Below are 19,884 nucleotides of genomic sequence, written 5' to 3' on the forward strand. Positions count from 1 at the left end.
CAGCGCTGCCCGCAGCTGTTGTTGATGTTGCTGTTTAGTTGACTGCTAACATGTTAACACAGACACGAATAGATGCGCATAGGCATACATATACTCACACAGACGCAATTGCTATGTAAATGTGTAATTATATACCCTTTACGTGAGTTCGAATACCGATAAAGGTAAAATCGATCAAAATTTTTTGTTTTAATTTTTCTAATTTTTTTCATTTTCTATAAATATTGTAAACATATGTACAGAGTATTTCAAAGTCGGGACACCCGACCTTAGCTTTTTTACTTGTTATTATAAATTATTTGATATTTTCGTTAAAATGTGCATTTTATAGTATAAATTTTAGATTGTTAAGTATTTGATCTTTTTTTGCGATGCATCGACCATGTATCGATTTTTTATAAAGAGACATCGATGTACATCAACGTCGATGTTTTCCCTTCGATTTATATCCCTAGGGCAGTGCTCTGCCTTAAAATTGAATGTTGCCTTGCCTTCATTCATGAACTTTTTGTGTTTCATTATGTTCTTGAGTTTGAATTAAAGAGGCTTAAGCTTTTCCGACGTTACTTCCACAAATAATTCGCGCTCATCATTGTGGACTAAGCATAGCGCCGCTGTCTATACATACTGTAATTTACGCCCCGTTCGTCCGTCTGTCCGTATGAACACCTGGATCTCAGAGAATAAAAGAACTACAAAGATGTGTGCACTCTGTGCAAGTTATCCTCCCTATGGGGGATTTTCCGATTTCTCTTATGTGAATACTAGTGATGTAAGTCCGAATCGGAAAAGAAAATTGCCATGACAAACATCGATGCATAAATTTTTAATAAAAATGTAAAAAAAAAACAAGGGAGAAAATGGTGCTGCCAAGCGGGCTCAACTTTTAATTTAAGAGTCTTAAATACCCTATACCTACACCTGTGCATATTGCATTCGCATCGGGGTACAAAAAGAAATTAGGTGCCCATTTTGGCATTAATCATACGATTTTAATCCAAAAACATGTCATATATGTGGGGTTTTTTATTTAATACAATGTAATGTTTAGTTAATCAAAAGGTGGGATTTAATAGAAATAAGTTTGTTTACATCTTTTAAAGTCAAAACAAAAATGCACGGCTTGGCTCAGCGTTCCTAGTACCATGGCTTCAGGTATTCAGCACAGGTCGATGAGTTGTTTGGGCCATCAGAGTTGCCCACCTTGGTAACATCGTAGGAATTGTTATGTTTTATTTTGACAATTTTGTAGGGACCCAAAAACTTCGGCTTAAGTTTCAGACCGCTACCAAATTGAGTTCGTTTTATGGCAACTACGACGTTGCGGTCGTCGTTAAATGAATCAATCAATTCATTCTTTATCAAATTTTGTAGATTCTGGTCTTCTTTGTATCGCATCTTGACTCACATTAACAGCTCAAACGGTGTGCTGCCAATACTTCTGGTAAACGTTGAATTTATGGCGCGCTGGACGCGATCGGTGTGCTTGTACCATTTTGCAGGGTCATCCACGCTGAGTTTGGCAAGCACCGAGATGATTACAGCATTGAGTCGCTCCACTTGGCCATTAACTCGGGGTAGTCCTGTAGTTGTCTTGATAAGTTTAATGTTCTCGTCTTCGCAGTACTGTAAAAAATCAAGAGAGGTAAATGCTGAGCTTCTGTCAGATATAATACAGGCTGGATTTCCAAATACTGTGCTTTGGTTTCGTAACTTCGTGATGACTTCTTTGGCTGTCGTCGATTTTGTTGGGTAAAGCCAACAGAACTTCGTGAATGCGTCAATTACAGCAAATATGTGTTTGTAATCTTTATTTGTGGATTCAAGCGGTCCTAGAAAATCCATGGTAAGTCTGCAATGGTACGTCGTCTTTTTGCAAGGGATGCAAAAAACCCTCCTGCTTGCTGCGCTTTCGATTTACAAGCAATTTATATAGTTCTTAATTTTTTCGTCGATGTTTGGTATGAAATACTCTTTGCAGATCAGCTCCTTTGTTTTCTTGACTGCAACATTTCCTCTGTCGTGTGCTCTGCCAATAATTTGTCGCTGCATATTTTTCGGCACTACGATTAATTCGTCGTCGTTAACCAATTTATAAAGGATGCTTGCCTTCATAAAATAGCTCTCATAAGTTTCGCCGTCGTTGATAATCTTTGGTCTTCAAATGCTCGTCTTGTATTTATGCCTGCTCTATGCCAGTGATTATGCTCTCGTCAGTTATTCTCATAATTGGGTATCGGGACAGTGCGTCTACGTGTCTCATGCGTGATCCAGAACGATGTTCGATGTCATAGGAATACTCTTGCAAAACCATTATCCATTGTGCTACTCTTGTACAAAGGTTCTGCTTCTCCAAAGTTTTTGTAAATGCATTACAGTCAGTTATGATTTTGAAGTGCAGACTCAACAGGTAAACTCTAAATTTTGCATAATTAAAGATAAACTTTCTGAAATAACCTGTTAAACCCAAAAAACTTTCAAGTTGCTTGCGTGTCTGCGGCGTTTTAAATTTTGAAACAGCTTCAATCTTTTGTGGGGTCGGATACGTTATGTGTTCCAAAAAGTGACATTTTTTCAAATTCAGCTCAAGCCCATATTCTTTACAGGTATGTACAACTTCTTTAAGTTTTGATAATGCTTCCATCTCGTCTTTGGCTGGGATTATTATATCATCTACGTAGGGCAATGCTATACCTTGGCGTGCTAATGTTCGAAAAATCGCGTTGATGTGCCGCTGGAACACGCTTGGTGAATTCGTCATACCAAAAGGCACCTTACAAAACTGGTATTGCCCGCTCTGCGTCACAAATGATGTGTACTTTTTGCTAGACTCCGAAACTGATACATGGAAAAATCCATTTTCAAATCAATCGTACTGTATATCATAAAATGATCTTTGCACATTACCTTGTTAATGCGTCTGTAGTCGATACAAAGACGCGGTGTACCATCGCTCTTCTTTACAAGTACAACAGGACTCGTATACTCTGAGTCGGACTCTTCAATTACGCCATTTCGCAACCACTCGTCTACTTGTTCATCTATAATGCGTGTCTCTGAAATTGAAAATATACGGGGACGTGAACAAATTGGTGTATCATCTTTAAGAACAATTTTCATTTCAATGTTTGTTGTTTTCGGCTTGTCTGGCTTGTATTTCATTATTAGTTCGCGCACCTCGTGCTTAGCGTACTCACTGACGTCATTATTTATATCGAGTTCCATATTTTCCTGTATCATGTCAATTTTCATCATAATTGTTTCATCGTTTGCATCATTTTGTTCATCTTCAGTTTGCGTCTTTCGGATCATAACGCCATTGCGATTGAATGCAATTTCTGCATACATATGTACATATTTCTTCACCAATTATCATTTTAAGGTCCATACATTTGATTGGCACGACATAAAAATTTAGAACATAGCAATAGTCATCAATGCACACTTTCTGCTCAAACTGCCCAATCGGCTTAATTTTGTTTGCATTACTCTCGCTACCGAATCCTTTTAAAACAACAGAGCACTCCATTAGTTTTGACAAATTTAACTCCGTATACAAATCTTCACGTATCAAATTAAATTTACTGCCAGTGTCAAACAGTGCAACACACGTCGAGTTTTTCAATATAATTTCCTTGCTTGTTACGTCGTTTAAGCTTTTCACAATGCGCATGTTTGGTTTCTCATCTTTTTCTTTTTCGATCTTACAATTCTTAGAAATATGGACAAACTGATTGCATTTAAAACATTTTCTGTCCTTCTCTTTGTTTGTACAGCTATTAGATAAATGCCCATTCTCTTCACAGTTATAACATTTTACTTCTTTTTTGCCACTTTGGTTACCACTGTGCACGGCGCCTGCTTTTGTTTTGTCTTTGATTATTTTGTCGCTCTTTTTCATCTTTCTATTTATAATTTCGTAATCCTTTAATTTGCATTTAAACTCGTACAGATTTTTAGCACCATATAGCATCGTTTTGTTTGTGAGAGTTCATCAATTCCATCAATTACATATTGAATGAATGCTTCGTCCTCGACATTGGCACGGGACGCTATGTACGACGCTTTCATTCTGTAAAAATATTCTTGCATGCTCTCTTCGTTTCGGCGTTTACACTCAGTTAGTCTTGCATGTATTTGTTTACTACTTACTCTCGTTATAAATTCGTTTAATAAGGCCTGTTTTAACGCACTTCAAGTATTAAGGCGCTTTTCACTCAAAACGAACAATTTCGCTATTCCTTTTAGTGACTTCTTTGCAAATATTAATTTTTGCAGTTCACTCCAGCACATCAACAATGCTTGTTCTTCAAACTATGATATCCATGCTTCTATCGATAAGTCGTCACTGCCATCGAATGTTCGGATTGACTCTTCGTTATCTCGAAAGCTAATGGCAAATCGTGGTGCTGCCATTTCACAGCTGTTTTGTGGCTCTCTTCTTTGTGGTTTTTCTCCCATGTTTGTAACTACGCTCGCAAATTCGCCGTCGTCGCTTTCGCTAGTTCTGCCTTTTTTGCGTATATCTCCGTATCCTGCGTTTTCTTGTCCTTCGCCGTCGTCGCTGCTCTCGTCGTCTTCGTTTCCATTATCGTTGTTGCTAAGCAATTGGCCGGCTACCAAATTGCGAAATATGTTCAACTGTACATCATCAACGTTGTGGCTTATGCCCAATACAACACAAATCGATACAAGGTCACGATCGCTTAGATTTTGTTGTATGTACTCGCATTTTGCCTTGTGTAAGTCATCATTTTCGTTGAATTCGAATCCAGAAAATTCTCGCAAACGCTTTCTATTACTTCGGGCTCCTTCGGTTTCGAATACATATTTATGCAAAGCGCAAATGCTTGCCTTCGTTGCTGCCTTTAATGGCTTTGATATTAAATTATTTAAACAAGTCTCTTTTTTTTCAATTACGGTTTTTTTTTAAATCAAAATTTCACACGTCGTTGTAATTTAACCACTTTACTGTATTCCGGGACGAGCACCCAAAATGTGGGGTTTTTTATTTAATACAATATAATGTTTATTTAATCAAAAGGTGGGAATTAATAGAAATAAGTTTGTTTACATCTTTTAAAGTCAAATCAAAAATGCACGGCTTGGCTCAGCGTTCCAGTTCGTCGTCGTTTTTGCTCGACACTTCTGTCGAATTCAACCTCTTTCATACGTCTACTGGACGTCTTCCTGCTGTCGTCGATCGTCGTCTTCTTCTCGCCTTCTTCTCTTATTCGTCTTGCTTGTTGTCTAGGACGTCGTTTGGAAGGCAAAAGGGAAAAGGAACAGCACTCCTTCCCACATATATTTGATAAGTTTAATAATTACCAAGTTTTCTTATATGTTAATATTCCATTTATCGATATTGAAATGTTTTAAGAATATTAATTTGGATAGCTGCTCTGGCAATATGTGGTTATACTTAAAATACATCTTGCGCTGAAAGAAGCCTTTCGGTTGGCACAGAATTCCCAAAAAATACTTCTCGGCAATATGATGAGTAAGCGGAAAAGTCGTTTTAAGTGAATTCGAAGTCTGCAAAGGGCAGACGCTGTGATCTGCAATGCATGTCTATACATGTGTACACGTAAATATGTATGTACATACATTTAACATAGGCCATGTTAGTTTCCGTTACGTGTATATTTTGTTTTTTGCTAAAATCGGAATTTTCGATTGAAATGGGAATTACAACTTACTAGCACTTTTCTGCTTTACAATGTCCGTAAAACCGATGTTTTTATAAAAATCGATCGGATCATCGAATCGAAAAATAGCGAGTTAAAATCGAATACAAACGCTAACGTATAACCCGATACATCTATGTATCGATGCATATTTACATCACTAGTCAATTCTAAGAAAACTTACTAGCGAAACAATTTCACTCCAGTACTACGGCCGAAAACTGCAGCATTAGGTTCATCTTCGTATTTTTGCTTCTGCTAGGGGCGCATATAACTCAGTTAAGAAAGTTTGTCTGGGTACAGGGTATTTTGGCTTTATTGGCAGTATTTTTTTCGGTAGATTATTAAATGCTACTTAAAACCATACAACGTAATTCGTTCAAATATGGAAAGTTGTGTCAAGTATAATAACAATAAATGTGAATAATAATATAGAACATAATTCAATACTTTAAATTTAAAAACTTCAATCGCATGCTAAAAAAATTAAATACAGATAGAGAAGCTGTTCTTAAAAACGATTTAAAATCCATAATGAAAATGGTTCGAATTTAATAAAACTTCAGATCATGGAGTACGATGGCATGGGGTACACGATATGAAAAATAACTCAGTACAAGAAATACATACGAGTATATACATACATATATGTGTATGTGTGTTCATTTTCAAAGCTTATTCAATGCTGATGGCTGATAAAATTCTTCTTCAGCATTTACAAAAGCAATCGTTCTTTGCGCTTCCTTTTCAAAGAGTTCGCGCCACTTCTTATATTCGTTTGAAAAGTTCAATGCGTCTTTAGTCTCATATTCCTCGAATGGACCAAATGTCAAATAAAATATATCATTTATCACATTAATGCTCTTCGGGTTTAAACAAAGTCTTATTTCCTTTGCTCGATGATCTTCCAACTCTTCTCCCAGTTCTTGTATTATTGCTTGTCTCCATTTTCCAAGTTCTTTGTATTTTTTCAATGCTCCTTGGCTACAATTAAAGAATGTTTTGTATTGCAAACTAAAATTGTGTAAATGTTACCTTTTGCTATTGTTATACTCTTCTTCCGTACACTTCTCTATCCAGGTGTATATAACCAATAAAGCCAAGCGACGAATGTCAAAGGTAGTGTCCTTTATCTGATCCCAAAGTAAATTGAATATCGGCAAAATATCTGCCTCAACTCTATATGTCAATCTACAAAAATAGTGCGCGACAGATATTATTGATAGCTGGTTGTTCGGAGACTGTTGCCGGAGATTTTTTAATCGTTTCATTAAGGAATTAAAGGAAACCCATTTTGCTACAAAAAGCTCATAAATCATCTTAACATTTAGTTCGTCAAACTGGGCCAATACCAAACTCCACCATTCTTCTTCCCATTCCTTTGAACGATTACTCAAAGCATAGGGCATTTGAATGGATACCAAAAACAGGCCAATGCGTAATTTAATTCTATGATCCACAGAATTGCGACAATATTTCGGAGTTGTCATTGTGGATTCCACGTGTAGACGGACTAATTCGGATATATACTTCTTATGATTATTAAGTTTCCAAGGCGATAGGTTTGGCCTGTCCCTGCAAAATGCGTAACGAAAAAATATAAGTTTTTGAGGCATGGTAGTAACAACTAAAAATATATTTAAGAAACTGTTAGCGATATACAAAACCTACAACTTGTATAGGATCTACGTTAAATTTGTTGCTGGCCGATTTAATAGAAACTTGTACTTATTGTATAGGTATTTAGGTAACGAGCCAGGAATCCCAGTGTGAGTTAGTTGCTGAGTAGGCACTCGGTTCGAATCACGGAGCAGCAATCATCTCGTAAGCATGATTTAAAATTACTTGTAGTCTTAAAACTCTGTAATTTATATAAGTTATATAAAATTTGAAACTTCCGTGTTATGGCCAAATCTGCGAATCCCAGTATAGAAAGCAACAGGAACGTATTGAGTCTGTTCAGAAGCAATTCCTTCTTTTTGCTCTACGTGGTTTAAGCTGGGATCCCAACCTCCGCTTGCCATCGTACTCTAGCAGGCTGATGCTTATAAACCTTCCTTCTTTAGTTAATCGTAGGACTGTTCTTGGAGTAGTTTTTCTCCACAAGTTGATTATCGGTGAGGTTGACTCCTCTTCCCTCTTAGGTCGCCTTAATTTTTCCGTTCCTTGTAGACCAACAAGGAATTATTTGCCATTCGTCTTGTCTAGGTGCACAACCGATTACGCTGCGCACAATCGTTTTCGAGTCATGTGTTCCAATTATAATGAGCTTTCTCATTTACTTTCAACAGAACTCTCTCTTTATTCTATAAAAGTTCTTCTTTATAGTTATCTCCGTGGAAATCTCTGACCACATATGGCTGTGAATCGGGGCATAGCTGGCCAACTGGCAAATAAAATTCCCCCAACGTGTCAGGGGCATTTATAGACGTTATTGTACAGCTTTTTTGTAGGCTTTCTTATATTGTAAGTTGAGACTTTGTTATATTAATCATATTTGTATTTTTAATTTTAAATCTTAATATATATATAATATGTTAATACATATATATTGTTTTTGAATAAATCGACAGAACTACTTGTTGATTTAAATAAATAAATAAAAATAAATAAAGTATATATATTCTGAATCAGCATGACGAGAGAAATCGATCTAGACATGTCCGTCCGTCCGTCTGGATGAACGCAAGGATCTCAGAAACTATAAAAGCTAGAATAACCAAAGTTGGCATCCAGATTCTCCTAGGTCCGAGTAAGGACGAGTTTATTTTATTTTTTTTTAATTTTCCCCCCCTTCCCCCGCTACAGAATTTCGTCAATAGCGTCCACATTTCAAATGCTACCTAAACCAAACTTTGCACATATAATTTATAAATAAATATCTACTGTTGTTTGAAATTTTATTCAATTCTGCCGATTCTAAGTTATTAGCGAAACAAATTCTCGCCAGTACAACCCCCACAAACTGCAGCAACAAGTTCGCTCTTCTTCTTCCTCTTTTTGCTGCTGCTTTGGGCGCACATAACTCAGTGACGGAAGTTTACCTGGGTAAAGCCAGGGCTTGCTCGACTGTAGCGTTCTCTCTTGTTTTTTTTTGGTATTTTGGTACACATATGCTTATCAGTAGTTTGTTGTTGACAACTGAATAGGTTAGTCACGTTTTTGTGTGTTCTTCAATTTTTTACATGTGCATAAAATGGATCAAAGAAGATGTATTAAATGTTGCCTTAAAAATAGAATAAAGTGCTCCAACGCACTTGAAATGTAGAATGTAGTGGTACAAACGCTTTACAAAATGCTGAGAAGATGTTAATGACGATGGAGTTGCAACCACGGCAACAAGCGACGAAAACATCAGTGAACAGAGAAAACAATTTTGTTTGGTAAATCGTCGAATTATTGTTAGGGAAGTTGCAGAGGATTGTGGCATATCAATCGGCTCATGCCATGCAATTTTCTCGAATGTTTTTGGGCATGAAACGTGTGGCAGCGAAGTTTGTTCCGAAATTGCTAAATTTTGAACATAATAAACGTCGCTGCTCGTGATTTTTTGGCCAAAAACAACACCGTAATCATGCCACAACCACCGTATTCACCAGATTTGGCTCACTGTGATCTTTTCGTATTCCCGAAACGGAAAAGACCAATGAAAGGAAAGCGTTTTGCCCCAACTCTGCTAAAAGGCACACAACTTTTTAGGGCTAGTTTGAGAATCTTTTGTTTAATTGCTAATTGGAGTTTAATCATTAAGGTGTTTCAACATTCAATTTTTTTTCATTATTTGTACAAATATATAATTAACTTGTATTCTCTACAAAGTTGAGCGAAAGCAACAATAACAACACCAGCTGCGAGCAGCGCTTGGCTATAACTTTCTGTTAAATCGGGCTATCAAGATGAATCTTAGATCGAATATCCAAGGATGTATCATCGATCGAAGAAAAGGGTTGGTAATATAGCAATTTCGTTACTTTTTTCCCGACTTTATCTTCTCCACTTGGTTAAATTAAATATTCTAACAAATGATTATATCGGTTATCATTCTCTTACGGTACAACTCTCATATTGAGAGGTCCAAAAACTGACATTGGCCCGATCAATTCGATCGATTTTCCTATGTTAGTTGGAACAAAAAAAGAATCTCGAAACTAATCGACTTCGTACTTACCACAAGTCCTTTTCAGAAACCTTGTATGGAAGTATTATTTCGGCGAAGAGCTTCATTGATAATTCAAATTCACATTCTTCTATAGTCCAACGTAAACATTTCCACAGAATACTGAGTGGCATAATTAAAGCAAATTCTTTTAAGATTTCTAAAAAATCCTTAGCATCAGGGTCTTCTTTTCTTAAGAATTTCAAAATAGTCGTGACTCTGTTTTACAAAAAAAGAAGGAATTTGCAAATAATATAGGTATAAGTGTCAGATTTAATAACTTACGTTGTTTCTTTATCAAATATTTCCATTTCACTTGTTTCTTTTAAATCAAGGAAACACTTACATATGTCACTGCAATTGTTCTCATATTGTGTTCTGCTAATTTGCATATCTAGTAATTTGCAAATGACAACATTGGAGCGACTTCGTAGAAGTTCTTCGAGAGTTACATCTGCCTTATGTATATCATCCCACTCCTTTATTTTTCCCCTCACAAAAAATTCAGCACATTTGGTCTTGACAAAGTCTTCCTCTTCCTGAGTTTTACAATTCAGTTTACTCAGAAAGTATGTTTGCACATCCCTGAAATTGCATTCTCCTATACTCTCCCTATTCAATTCGAACGCAGTGCTCCAAAAGTCGTAGTGTGCCCCAAAAATATTGTCTAAATACGTGTCTAAATTACATGCTAAAAAAGGAATTACGAAACGTAACCAACCCAGTTCTGAAACATTTTTGACACTCTCTAATAAACTCGTTAGTCTTTCCTCAATTCTTGGAAATAACGTGCACCTGTCGCAATTCTCAAAAGACTGTTCTGGACAAAATGAATTGCAAAACTGTTTGCTGAGGTTGCACATTTCTTCATTTTCGGAATCATTTGTTTTAGGCTCTATGTGAGGTTTAACCTGAGTATTGCGCATTGATAACTTCATATTTTGGCAGAATCGATCAAAATCCGTTAATGATAAATGGTCTATGGTTTTCTGAAATAAAGTGGTTGCGAGAAAATAATAAAAACCATTTTTCAACTATATTATTAGAATAGCCACTTACTTTAAACACATCAAACATTTTGTCCCCTAACTTTTCCCTGAAATTCCAAGCTCTTTGAACGCTCTCAGTTAGCAAGCAAAGGGTCTCGAACCGAAGAATTGGTAATTCTTCACGTATTCCTTCCAAGTTGTGCAGCCAGTACAAGAGGGCCACTGGATGCCATTTAACCGAGCAAAATGCCTCTACGAAGATTGATATTTCTTTCGTATTCGCTCCCTCTACAGCACGGTTTATTGGCAATAAGAACCCATTGGGATTGTGAAGCTCCACATTATTCGTGGCCACCAGAAACTCTTTCAGAACATTAAGGCGCATGGTCACATCAATTGAAATATTTTTCAAAATGTATTCCAACGCCGTGAACCGCAGCATTATATTTGTATTATCGCTTAACAGGTTTATCAGCAATTTGCGCAGCCACAGATGCCAATCCTTGATCGCACTCAATTCAACAATGGACGGCAGGAATTGCCTTAGAGCGCTCAGCGCCTGGTCTATTTTCCCTTGCTCGAGGGAAACCACCGTTTTAAAATATGTTATCCATTGGATGGGCTGACAATCATTCGAGCCCATACAAAAATCGACAACAGTTGTGTTTTTGAACGCATAAAAATTGTGCATTACGGCAGAAGCTGCTTTTCGCTCTTCGGGATTATCTGAACTCAAAAAATCGCGAATCATTGATGGCAGAGGGGCAGCAGTAGGGTTGTTTTCCAATTTAAAAGCAATTGGTAATTCTGGTACTAGTATTTCCCAAATTTTGCAATGCAACGAAAGCTCATTCAGAAGATACTTGCAGTCCACTTCATTCCTCTGAATAAACGATTGCACCAAGTGACAGATACCTTTCCTTAGGTCGCTTCGCGTTGGGTCGAGCAGTCTTATCATCATAAGGATTGGTTTTTTACTTATAATGGATCCCCTATCATAATAGCTATGTAACAAGAAATAGATGAACTTGATGAGTTGTTTAAGTTTGTGGTTGTCGTCTTTGTTCCGATTTATCAGATCGCAGATCATGGAGTCCAAATAAGTTTCACATTCCACGCTGTTAGCATATGTTATATATTTCTCAAGCGGTTTGGTAACTTCAGTTCCTTCAAAGTTTTCATCAACATTTATATTTTCCAATAAATGGTCAACTTCACTTAGCCAATTCGAATACTGTTCGTCACTTTCGTAATAGTCATTTTGATTTGAACTAATCAAAGTATTTTCTTGGCATGGCATTGGACCTTCAGATCTTGTTTGTATAGATAGCTGAGAAAAACCGTTAAACACACTCTCTTCGATCTCCATTGGTTGATCCCCAATACTCGCATTGTTGTTTGAATAATCACTGAACAATGGTGGCAATATTTCTACACTTGTCACCTCTACCTTCGTTGAAGGCTCAATCTCAGAATCAACTTGAATTGGTGCATTCCCACTGCATTTGCCATCACTTACTGTTGTAGCATACCGGACAAAACTTACTTTCGTTTCATCCATTCTTTTTTCGCCATCGTAAAGCATTAGCTTACATGGGACAGCAGTTTCGATTGATGAGTTGGGACCATCATATTTTGGAACTTTGTAGGCCAGAATGCTATTCGTCTTTAGTTTCTTAAAAGTTGTGTTAGGTTTGATAATCGCTGACTCCCAATTTCCTTCCTCATTACACAATTTAATCTGATAATCTCTTTTAACATCAGAAAGCAAGAGAGACACATCTTCACCTTCAAATGATAATTTCTCGTTGAAGCACCGTATAATGCTTACTGATTCGCTCGCATTGAGTATTCCATTTGAGAAAACTGTTTCACAGATTTTGCGCCGATTCTCGCCCGCGACAGTAAAGGCAGTGAATGCTAAATAAACCTATAGAAATTACAAATTCAGATCTCAGCAGATCTCACTAAGGTATATATTCGTAAAAAGAAACACAAACTCACCGTCTCAGCCTTGCCGAATGGCTGTGTAATCACATCATCCGGTGGCAACTGAACCAATTCTGGAGTTATACTTTCCTTCAGTTTCTGTAAATTTTCTTTGATGTCCGCATACTTTGTCTTAGCAATGCAATAATCGGCCAATTTAAATGTGAAATTCATTCCTTCAATAGTCATCACCCGAACCGGCTCAAAATTGAAGTTTAAGTCTGGCTTCTTTCTCTTTCTTCTTTTTCCGCCCACTTCAGAATTGGGAGCAATGCCAATATACTGCAGCGTGTTTGGCGATACGAAGTATCCATCGAGACCTTCATACTTTTGAACCAATTGGCAAACAATCTCAACCTCAGTCTTAAATGGCTCAGTAGTTTTTAATCGTACTTCTGAGGCGTTTAGCGGAGCCCGAAGCCCTTCCCTTAAATAACGAAAATGATAACGTTTAGGGGGCTGGGCGGTAATCTCTAAGGTGGCGGGAAACATTATATCGAGCGGCTTTTCGTAATGTGTAGCATCTATAAATATATATGTAAATATTATGTATTGTAATCAATTGTCCGGATATTTAATAGGACGTTTATACCCGTCACTGAGAAGGGCGACGGTATATTGATTTTGGTTATTTTTTTTTTTTTGGTAAGAAACTTATTGTGTCGAAATAATTAAGTCTGGTTAGATCTATTAATATGAATGTTACATAAGATATTCGTTCGCCAGGAGGATAATAATAATAAATAAATTTAAGAAGAATTATTGATAACAACATTTATGATATATATATATATATATATATATATATATATATATATATATATATATATATATATATATATATTTATATTTTGACACGATAAGTAGAATCTTGCCCACAACTTTTCCGTTCAGCATAGAATCAAACGGAAACAAATTCCATTCTTAATCATTCAACTCGCAAAAGCCATTCTATTTCTTTGAAATGTGATTCATAGTCAAGATTATAGACCGAGTAGCATATGAACCATCTCGATAGGCTCTAATATTTGTGTAGTATGCTGTTTTCATTTACATAGCAAGTTGTTTATCTCTCGCTGCTTAAATATAGTGCACGAATGTCAATTGCTTTAAGAATATTCAAATAAAAACATGTTCATTGCATTCAATCACTAATGTTAAGTGCGTGCAAACTTTGTAAGACTAAGAGAATTTCACACGATATTTTAACATATAATAATGTTGAATCAATGAAAATATAGACACATAAGACACGATCCGAGGTGCAACGCTCCTCCTTCTCCAGCCGCTGAATTGTTTCCCTACTCTCCACAATTCCGTATATCTCTTGCCCTTTTTCAAATTGTATCAAAATCGGGCAATTCTAAGAAAATTGATAAACAAAGAATTTCCTAAATAACTTGTGAATTACAGTAGCGATACCGGGGTAAACGCTCTTAAGAAGTGAGGAATACATATCTCACAATATAACAAATGTATACTGTTTGGATCTTCAAACGCTTTTATCGCGACTATCGTTCTCCCTTCACTGCCACTCTTAAATTGGATCGTTTGTGTATTTGCAAACAAAGCAAATAACTTTCTGATTCATTCTGACTCAATGGATTCGCTGATTCCTTTTGTTATCTCTTTTGCTTAAAGCTTTCGAGTTTTATTTTTCTGCGACCAACCTTCATTCACATTTATCATATCATAACACTCACGTTGATCAGGAATAATTTTTATTAGTAGTTGCTTTAAAAAGGTCCATATCTATTGGCACCACTCCGTATATCATAAAGGTATTAATATTGTATAATATTTATGTAAGCAATTCAAAGAAACACAAGGATTTATTGCAATGGGTCTTTCTTTGCTATCACTTTTCAGTGCTCCTTCCGATACGATCGACCTATTCGCGACGACAAGCTTTAGAATACTGAAAGCACCTCTCCTACGACCCATTAGAGCTAGAGCTTTTTCGTTTCTATAACTTGTTAAAACGCGATGACGCAATTAAGTGTCCAACTATCTGCTTCTACTCCCCACTCTACGTTATACAAATGTATTCCATTTTGTACTATACATGTAAAATGCAACAGGCAGAAGGAGGCGTGGCAGACCCCACAAAGTATATATATTCTTGATCAGCATGACAAGACGAGTCGATCTAGCCCAGTCTGTCTGTCTGTCAGTCCGTTCGTCCGTATGAACACCTGCGTTTCAGATACTAAAAGAGCTAGAGACACCAAATTATGTGTGTACGCTACACGTGTTTGTTTTATTTTTTTGATCATTTATTTAATTAAATTGATTACATTTTTTTAAATAATTTTTTTTTTTCCTAATTTTCCTTGTTTGTGGAGAGTACAGACTATTTGACTGTCGGGCTTGCTCGACTGTAGCGTTCCCTATTGTTTTAAAATCTAGTTTTTAGTTTTAGAAAAAATTGCTGTTTTTGTTATCTTACTATTTTTGGTTGAGTCTACCAAAAATGTTAGGCTAATACAATTTTTATACCCTGTACCCAAAGGGTACAAGGGTATATTAGTTTAGTGCGAGTGCACATGGAACACACAGAAGGAGGCTTGGTAGACCCCACAAAGTATATATATTCTTGATCAGCATGACAAGCCGAGTCGATATAGCCATGTCCGTCTGTCCGTCTGTCTGTCCGTCTGTCCGTCTGACCGTCTGTCCGTCTGTCTGTCTGTATGAACGCAAGGATCTCCGAAAGTATAAGAGCTAGAATAACCAAACTTGGTATACAAATTCTCCTGAGACCGAGAAAGGACGAGTTTGTTCATTTTTTCTGATCCATTATAGCCATATAACCAGGCTCAATGCACACATACATACATATGTACAAGTACACAAACACGCATAGACACGATTCTGATGTAATTGTAAATGTATGTATGCATGCATGGAATATTTTATATTTAATTAGTTAATATTTAGTTAATTAATTAAATTAATTTAGTTAATTAATTTAATTAAATTAATTAATTAATTTAATTACTTTTTTGTGGGGTGGTACAGGGTATTTAAGAGTTGAGCCTGCTCGACTTTAGCATTCCTTTCTTGTTAGAATACAGAATACGTTGACTGGATGGCAATTTATTTCCTTAGATATTTTCTAATGAGATGCTTTTGCATCATATAATCCAAGCCAGAAGTAACTCATATTGTTAATCTTTCTAGTGTCTACCAGCCTTGCTTTTACGATTTACAAACAATACAATTCAAACTATGTCGGGTTTATTTTTAGTATACCTTTATTTATACATATTTTATACATTTTATTTAAATTTGTGGCAGCTCGACTCTTGAATACCCTCTACCCACCATTTTTCCCGCTCCATTCTTTTAATTTAAATCAGCATTGGTGGAAAATTCATTCCTATGCCAATAGTGTGCCGAATTTAATCAATCTTCAGATCATGGAGTACGGTGGCATGGGGTACAGGGTATTAAAAATGACATCAATACAAGAAACACATACATGTGTATGTGTGTTCAGTTTCAAAGCTTATTCACTGCTAATGGCTGATAAATCTTCTTCAGCATTTGGAAAAGCTATCATTCTTCGCGCTTCCTCTTTATAGAATTCACGCCACTTCTTAATGTTGTTTGAAAATTTCAAATCGTCAGAAATGTTGCATTCCTCTAATGGACCAAATGTCATATAAAATATATCTTCAATCACATATTCCGTGTTCGGGTTTAGACAAAGTCTTATTTCCTTAGCTCGATGATCTTTCAACTCTTCTCCCAGTTCTTGTATTATTTCTTGTCTCCATTTTCCAAGTTTTTTGTATTTTTTCAATGCTCCTTGGCTACAATTAAATAATGTTTTGTATTGCAAACTAAAATTGTGTAAATGTTACCTTTTGCTATAGTTATACTCTTCTTCCGTACAATTCTTTATCCAGGTATATATAACCAATAAAGCAAAGCGACGAATGTCAGTAGTAGTGTCCTTTGTCTGATCCCAAAGTAAATTGAATATCGGCAAATAATCTGTCATATAGTCATGCTTGAATCTAAAAAAATAGTGAGCGACAGATATTATTGATAGCTGGATGTTCGGAGGCTCTTCCTGGAGTTTGTTCAAACGATCCGTTAGGGATTTAAAGGATACCCATTTTGCTACAAAAGTCTCATAAATCATCTTAACATTTAGTTCGTCAAACTGGGCTAATACCAAATCCCACCAGTTTTCTTCCCATAACGAACGTTTATCACGGATCACTCCAATGCGTAACAAAAACAGGCCAATGCGTAATTTAATTCTATGATCCATTGAATTGCGACAATATATCGGAGCTTTCATTGTGTATTCCACGTGTAGACGGACTAATTCGGATATATACCTCGTATGATTCTCAAGATTGATAGACAAGTGTTTTGGACTGCCCCTGTAAAATGCATAAAGAAAAACAAGTTAGTAACTTTATTGCGGTATAATGTTCAGCTTCTGAGACATGGTAGTATTGTTACTACTACTAAAACACAATTAAAAAACTGTTTATAGACTGCCACTTACATAGGATTTGTCATAGGAATTATCAGGTCTTAAAACGAGTAGAATGTAAATATTTGGGACTCTTCCTGGAGTTTTGTCACTTGAACAGTCACCTCAAGGCAGACTAGACTTTATCGCCCTATCGTTTAGACCTGTAACCACTCTTTTCATACTAAAGGAAAGCTTGTACATGTATTATTCCAATATGATATAGTGAACCGATTTTAATAAGTTTCAGAATATGGTGAGACAAACCATACAAGCTTTTCTTAGGATATATATTTGTATACCCTGCACCCAAAGGGTAATAGGGTATTCTAGTTTTGTGCGAATGTATGTAGCACACAGAAGGAGGCGGGGCAGACCCACAAAGTATAAATATAAATTCTTGATCAGGGTGACCAGCCGAGTCGATATAGCCATGTTCGTCTGTCTGTCTGTCCGTCTGTATGAACGCAAGGATCTCAGAAAGTATAAGAGCTTGAATAACCAAACTTGGTATCCAGATTCCCCTAAGTCCGAGAAAGGACAGATGTGTGTGTGTTTTTTCTGATGCGATCAAAATTTTTTTTTTTATTTTTAATACTATTATTATTCTAAACATATGTACAGAGTATTTCAAAGTCAGGACATCCGACTTTATTTTTTTTACTTGTTTTTATTTTATTCAATTCCTTTTTTTAATTTTTGTTAAATAAATGTTTTTTATACCCTGTACCCGTAGGGTAAAAGGGTATATTAGGTTTGTGCAAAGTATGTAACATACAGAAGGAAGCATCTCCGACCCCATAAAGTATATATATTCTTGATCAGCATGACGAGAGAAATCGATCTAGACATGTCCGTCCGTCTGTCCGTCTGGATGAACGCAAGGATCTCAGAAACTATAAAAGCTAGAATAACCAAAGTTGGCATCCAGATTCTCCTAGATCCGAGTAAGGACGAGTTTTTTTTTTTTTTTAATTTTCCCCCCCTTCCATCGCTGCAGATCGTCAATAGCGTCCACATTTCAAATGCTACCTAAACCAAACTTTGCACACATATTTTATAAATATCTACTGTTGTTCAAAATTTTATTCAATTCTGTCAATTCTAAGAAAAGTTATTAGCGAAACAAATTCTCGCCAGTACAACCCCCACAAACTGCAGCAACAAGTTCGCTCTTCTTCTTCCTCTTTTTGCTGCTGCTTTGGGCGCATATAACTCAGTGACGGAAGTTTACCTGGGTACAGGGTATTACACTGTCGGGCTTGCTCGACTGTAGCGTTCTCTCTTGTTGTATTTTCTGTTTTTGTGGAGAGTAGAGGGTATTTTACTGTCGGGCTTGCTCGACTATAGCGTTTTCTCTTGTTGTCTTTTAAATGCTGCACTTGAATATGGAACACCCTATATCATAAACATACATGTGCGTTTTACTCAAAAGGATTTTAAGTGCCTTATTTATTTAAAAATCTACTTTTATGTATTACATACATTACTGTCTGTCCATGAGAAACGTTGAAACGATCAGTTCCTATATTAGTTGGGACAAAAAAAGAGTCTCGAAACTAATCGACTTCGTACTTACCACAAGTCCTTTTCAGAAACCTGGTATGGAAGTATTTTTTCGCGGAATAACTGCATTGATATTTCAAATTCAAATTCACATTCGTTTGTAGTCCATCTTAAAAATTTCCACAAACTGTTGAGTGGCATAAATAGAGCAAATTTGTTTAAGATTTCAAAAAAATCCTTATCAACAAGGTCCTTTTCTTCTTTTCCTAAGAATTCCAAAATACTTGTAAAACTGTTTAAAAAAAAAATGCATTTGCCATTAATATATATGTACAAGTATGTGTATCAAATTTAATAACTTACACTGCTTCTTTTCCAAATATTTCCACATCAGTTATTTTTAAGAAGCTACTGAAATCCAGATACTTGTGAATATAAGTCATAGGCATTATTGTTTTAATTTTCGTCATTTTTAAATCATTTAACCTGCAAATGGCCACTTTGGACGGACTTCGTAGAAGTTCTTCGAGACTTATATTTTTCTTTTTTATATCATACCATTCCTCTATTTTTTCTCTGACAAAAAATTCAACAATTTTTGTCTTCACAAAGTTTTCCTCTTCCTGAGTATCACAATTCAGCTCTTTTAGAAAGTATTGTTGCACATCCTCCAAATTGTCGCATTTTTCCAGAAACTCTATTAGCGACCTGTATATTCTGAGCCAATAGTTAACGAATTCTTTAACACAGTACCCATAAGTGGGTAGGTGTACATATGTCTCTAAATCGCGTGTGATAAGAGAAATTACGAAACTTAACCAAGCCTGTTTTGAATCCTTCTTCACACTCTCTAATAATTCGGCTTGATTTTTCTCAATTTCTGGTTGAAATATGTCCTTGCATTTGCAACCCAGCCCAGGGTATAAAAACTGCATATAATTATGTATATTAAGTATTTTTTCCCAACTCATCGGAAATCCGCATCTTCTTTCCTCTGGAAGCCAGCCGCACGACCGATTAGGAAGTGAGTGGACAAGCATTTTGGTTATTTTAGACACTATT

The 19,884-nt window shown here is 36.2% G+C and overlaps 2 protein-coding genes across 2 annotated transcripts; both read right to left on the reverse strand.

The window, feature by feature from the left end:
• Positions 1-6,284: 6,284 nt before the first annotated feature.
• On the reverse strand, positions 6,285-11,316 carry LOC115631848. The gene is made up of 5 exons (XM_030528692.1): positions 10,903-11,316; positions 10,129-10,832; positions 9,856-10,062; positions 6,723-7,262; positions 6,285-6,671 (listed from the first exon to the last, which is right to left on the reverse strand). Exons 1-5 carry the CDS (start codon positions 11,272-11,274, stop codon positions 6,356-6,358), a joined length of 2,139 nt encoding a protein of 712 aa, XP_030384552.1. The 5' UTR covers positions 11,275-11,316; the 3' UTR covers positions 6,285-6,355.
• A 4,744-nt stretch (positions 11,317-16,060) lies between these two features.
• Positions 16,061-18,985, reverse strand: LOC115631408. Its single transcript, XM_030528131.1, has 3 exons — positions 18,896-18,985; positions 16,691-17,221; positions 16,061-16,639 (listed from the first exon to the last, which is right to left on the reverse strand). The coding sequence occupies exons 1-3, from the start codon at positions 18,949-18,951 to the stop codon at positions 16,333-16,335; spliced, it is 894 nt and encodes a 297-aa protein (XP_030383991.1). The 5' UTR covers positions 18,952-18,985; the 3' UTR covers positions 16,061-16,332.
• Between the last annotated feature and the right edge of the window lie 899 nt (positions 18,986-19,884).

This window comes from Scaptodrosophila lebanonensis, unplaced genomic scaffold (genome assembly GCF_003285725.1).
Source record: "Scaptodrosophila lebanonensis strain 11010-0011.00,11010-0021.00 unplaced genomic scaffold, SlebRS2 tig00001412-arrow-pilon, whole genome shotgun sequence".
Classification (NCBI taxonomy): Eukaryota; Metazoa; Arthropoda; class Insecta; order Diptera; family Drosophilidae; genus Scaptodrosophila; species Scaptodrosophila lebanonensis.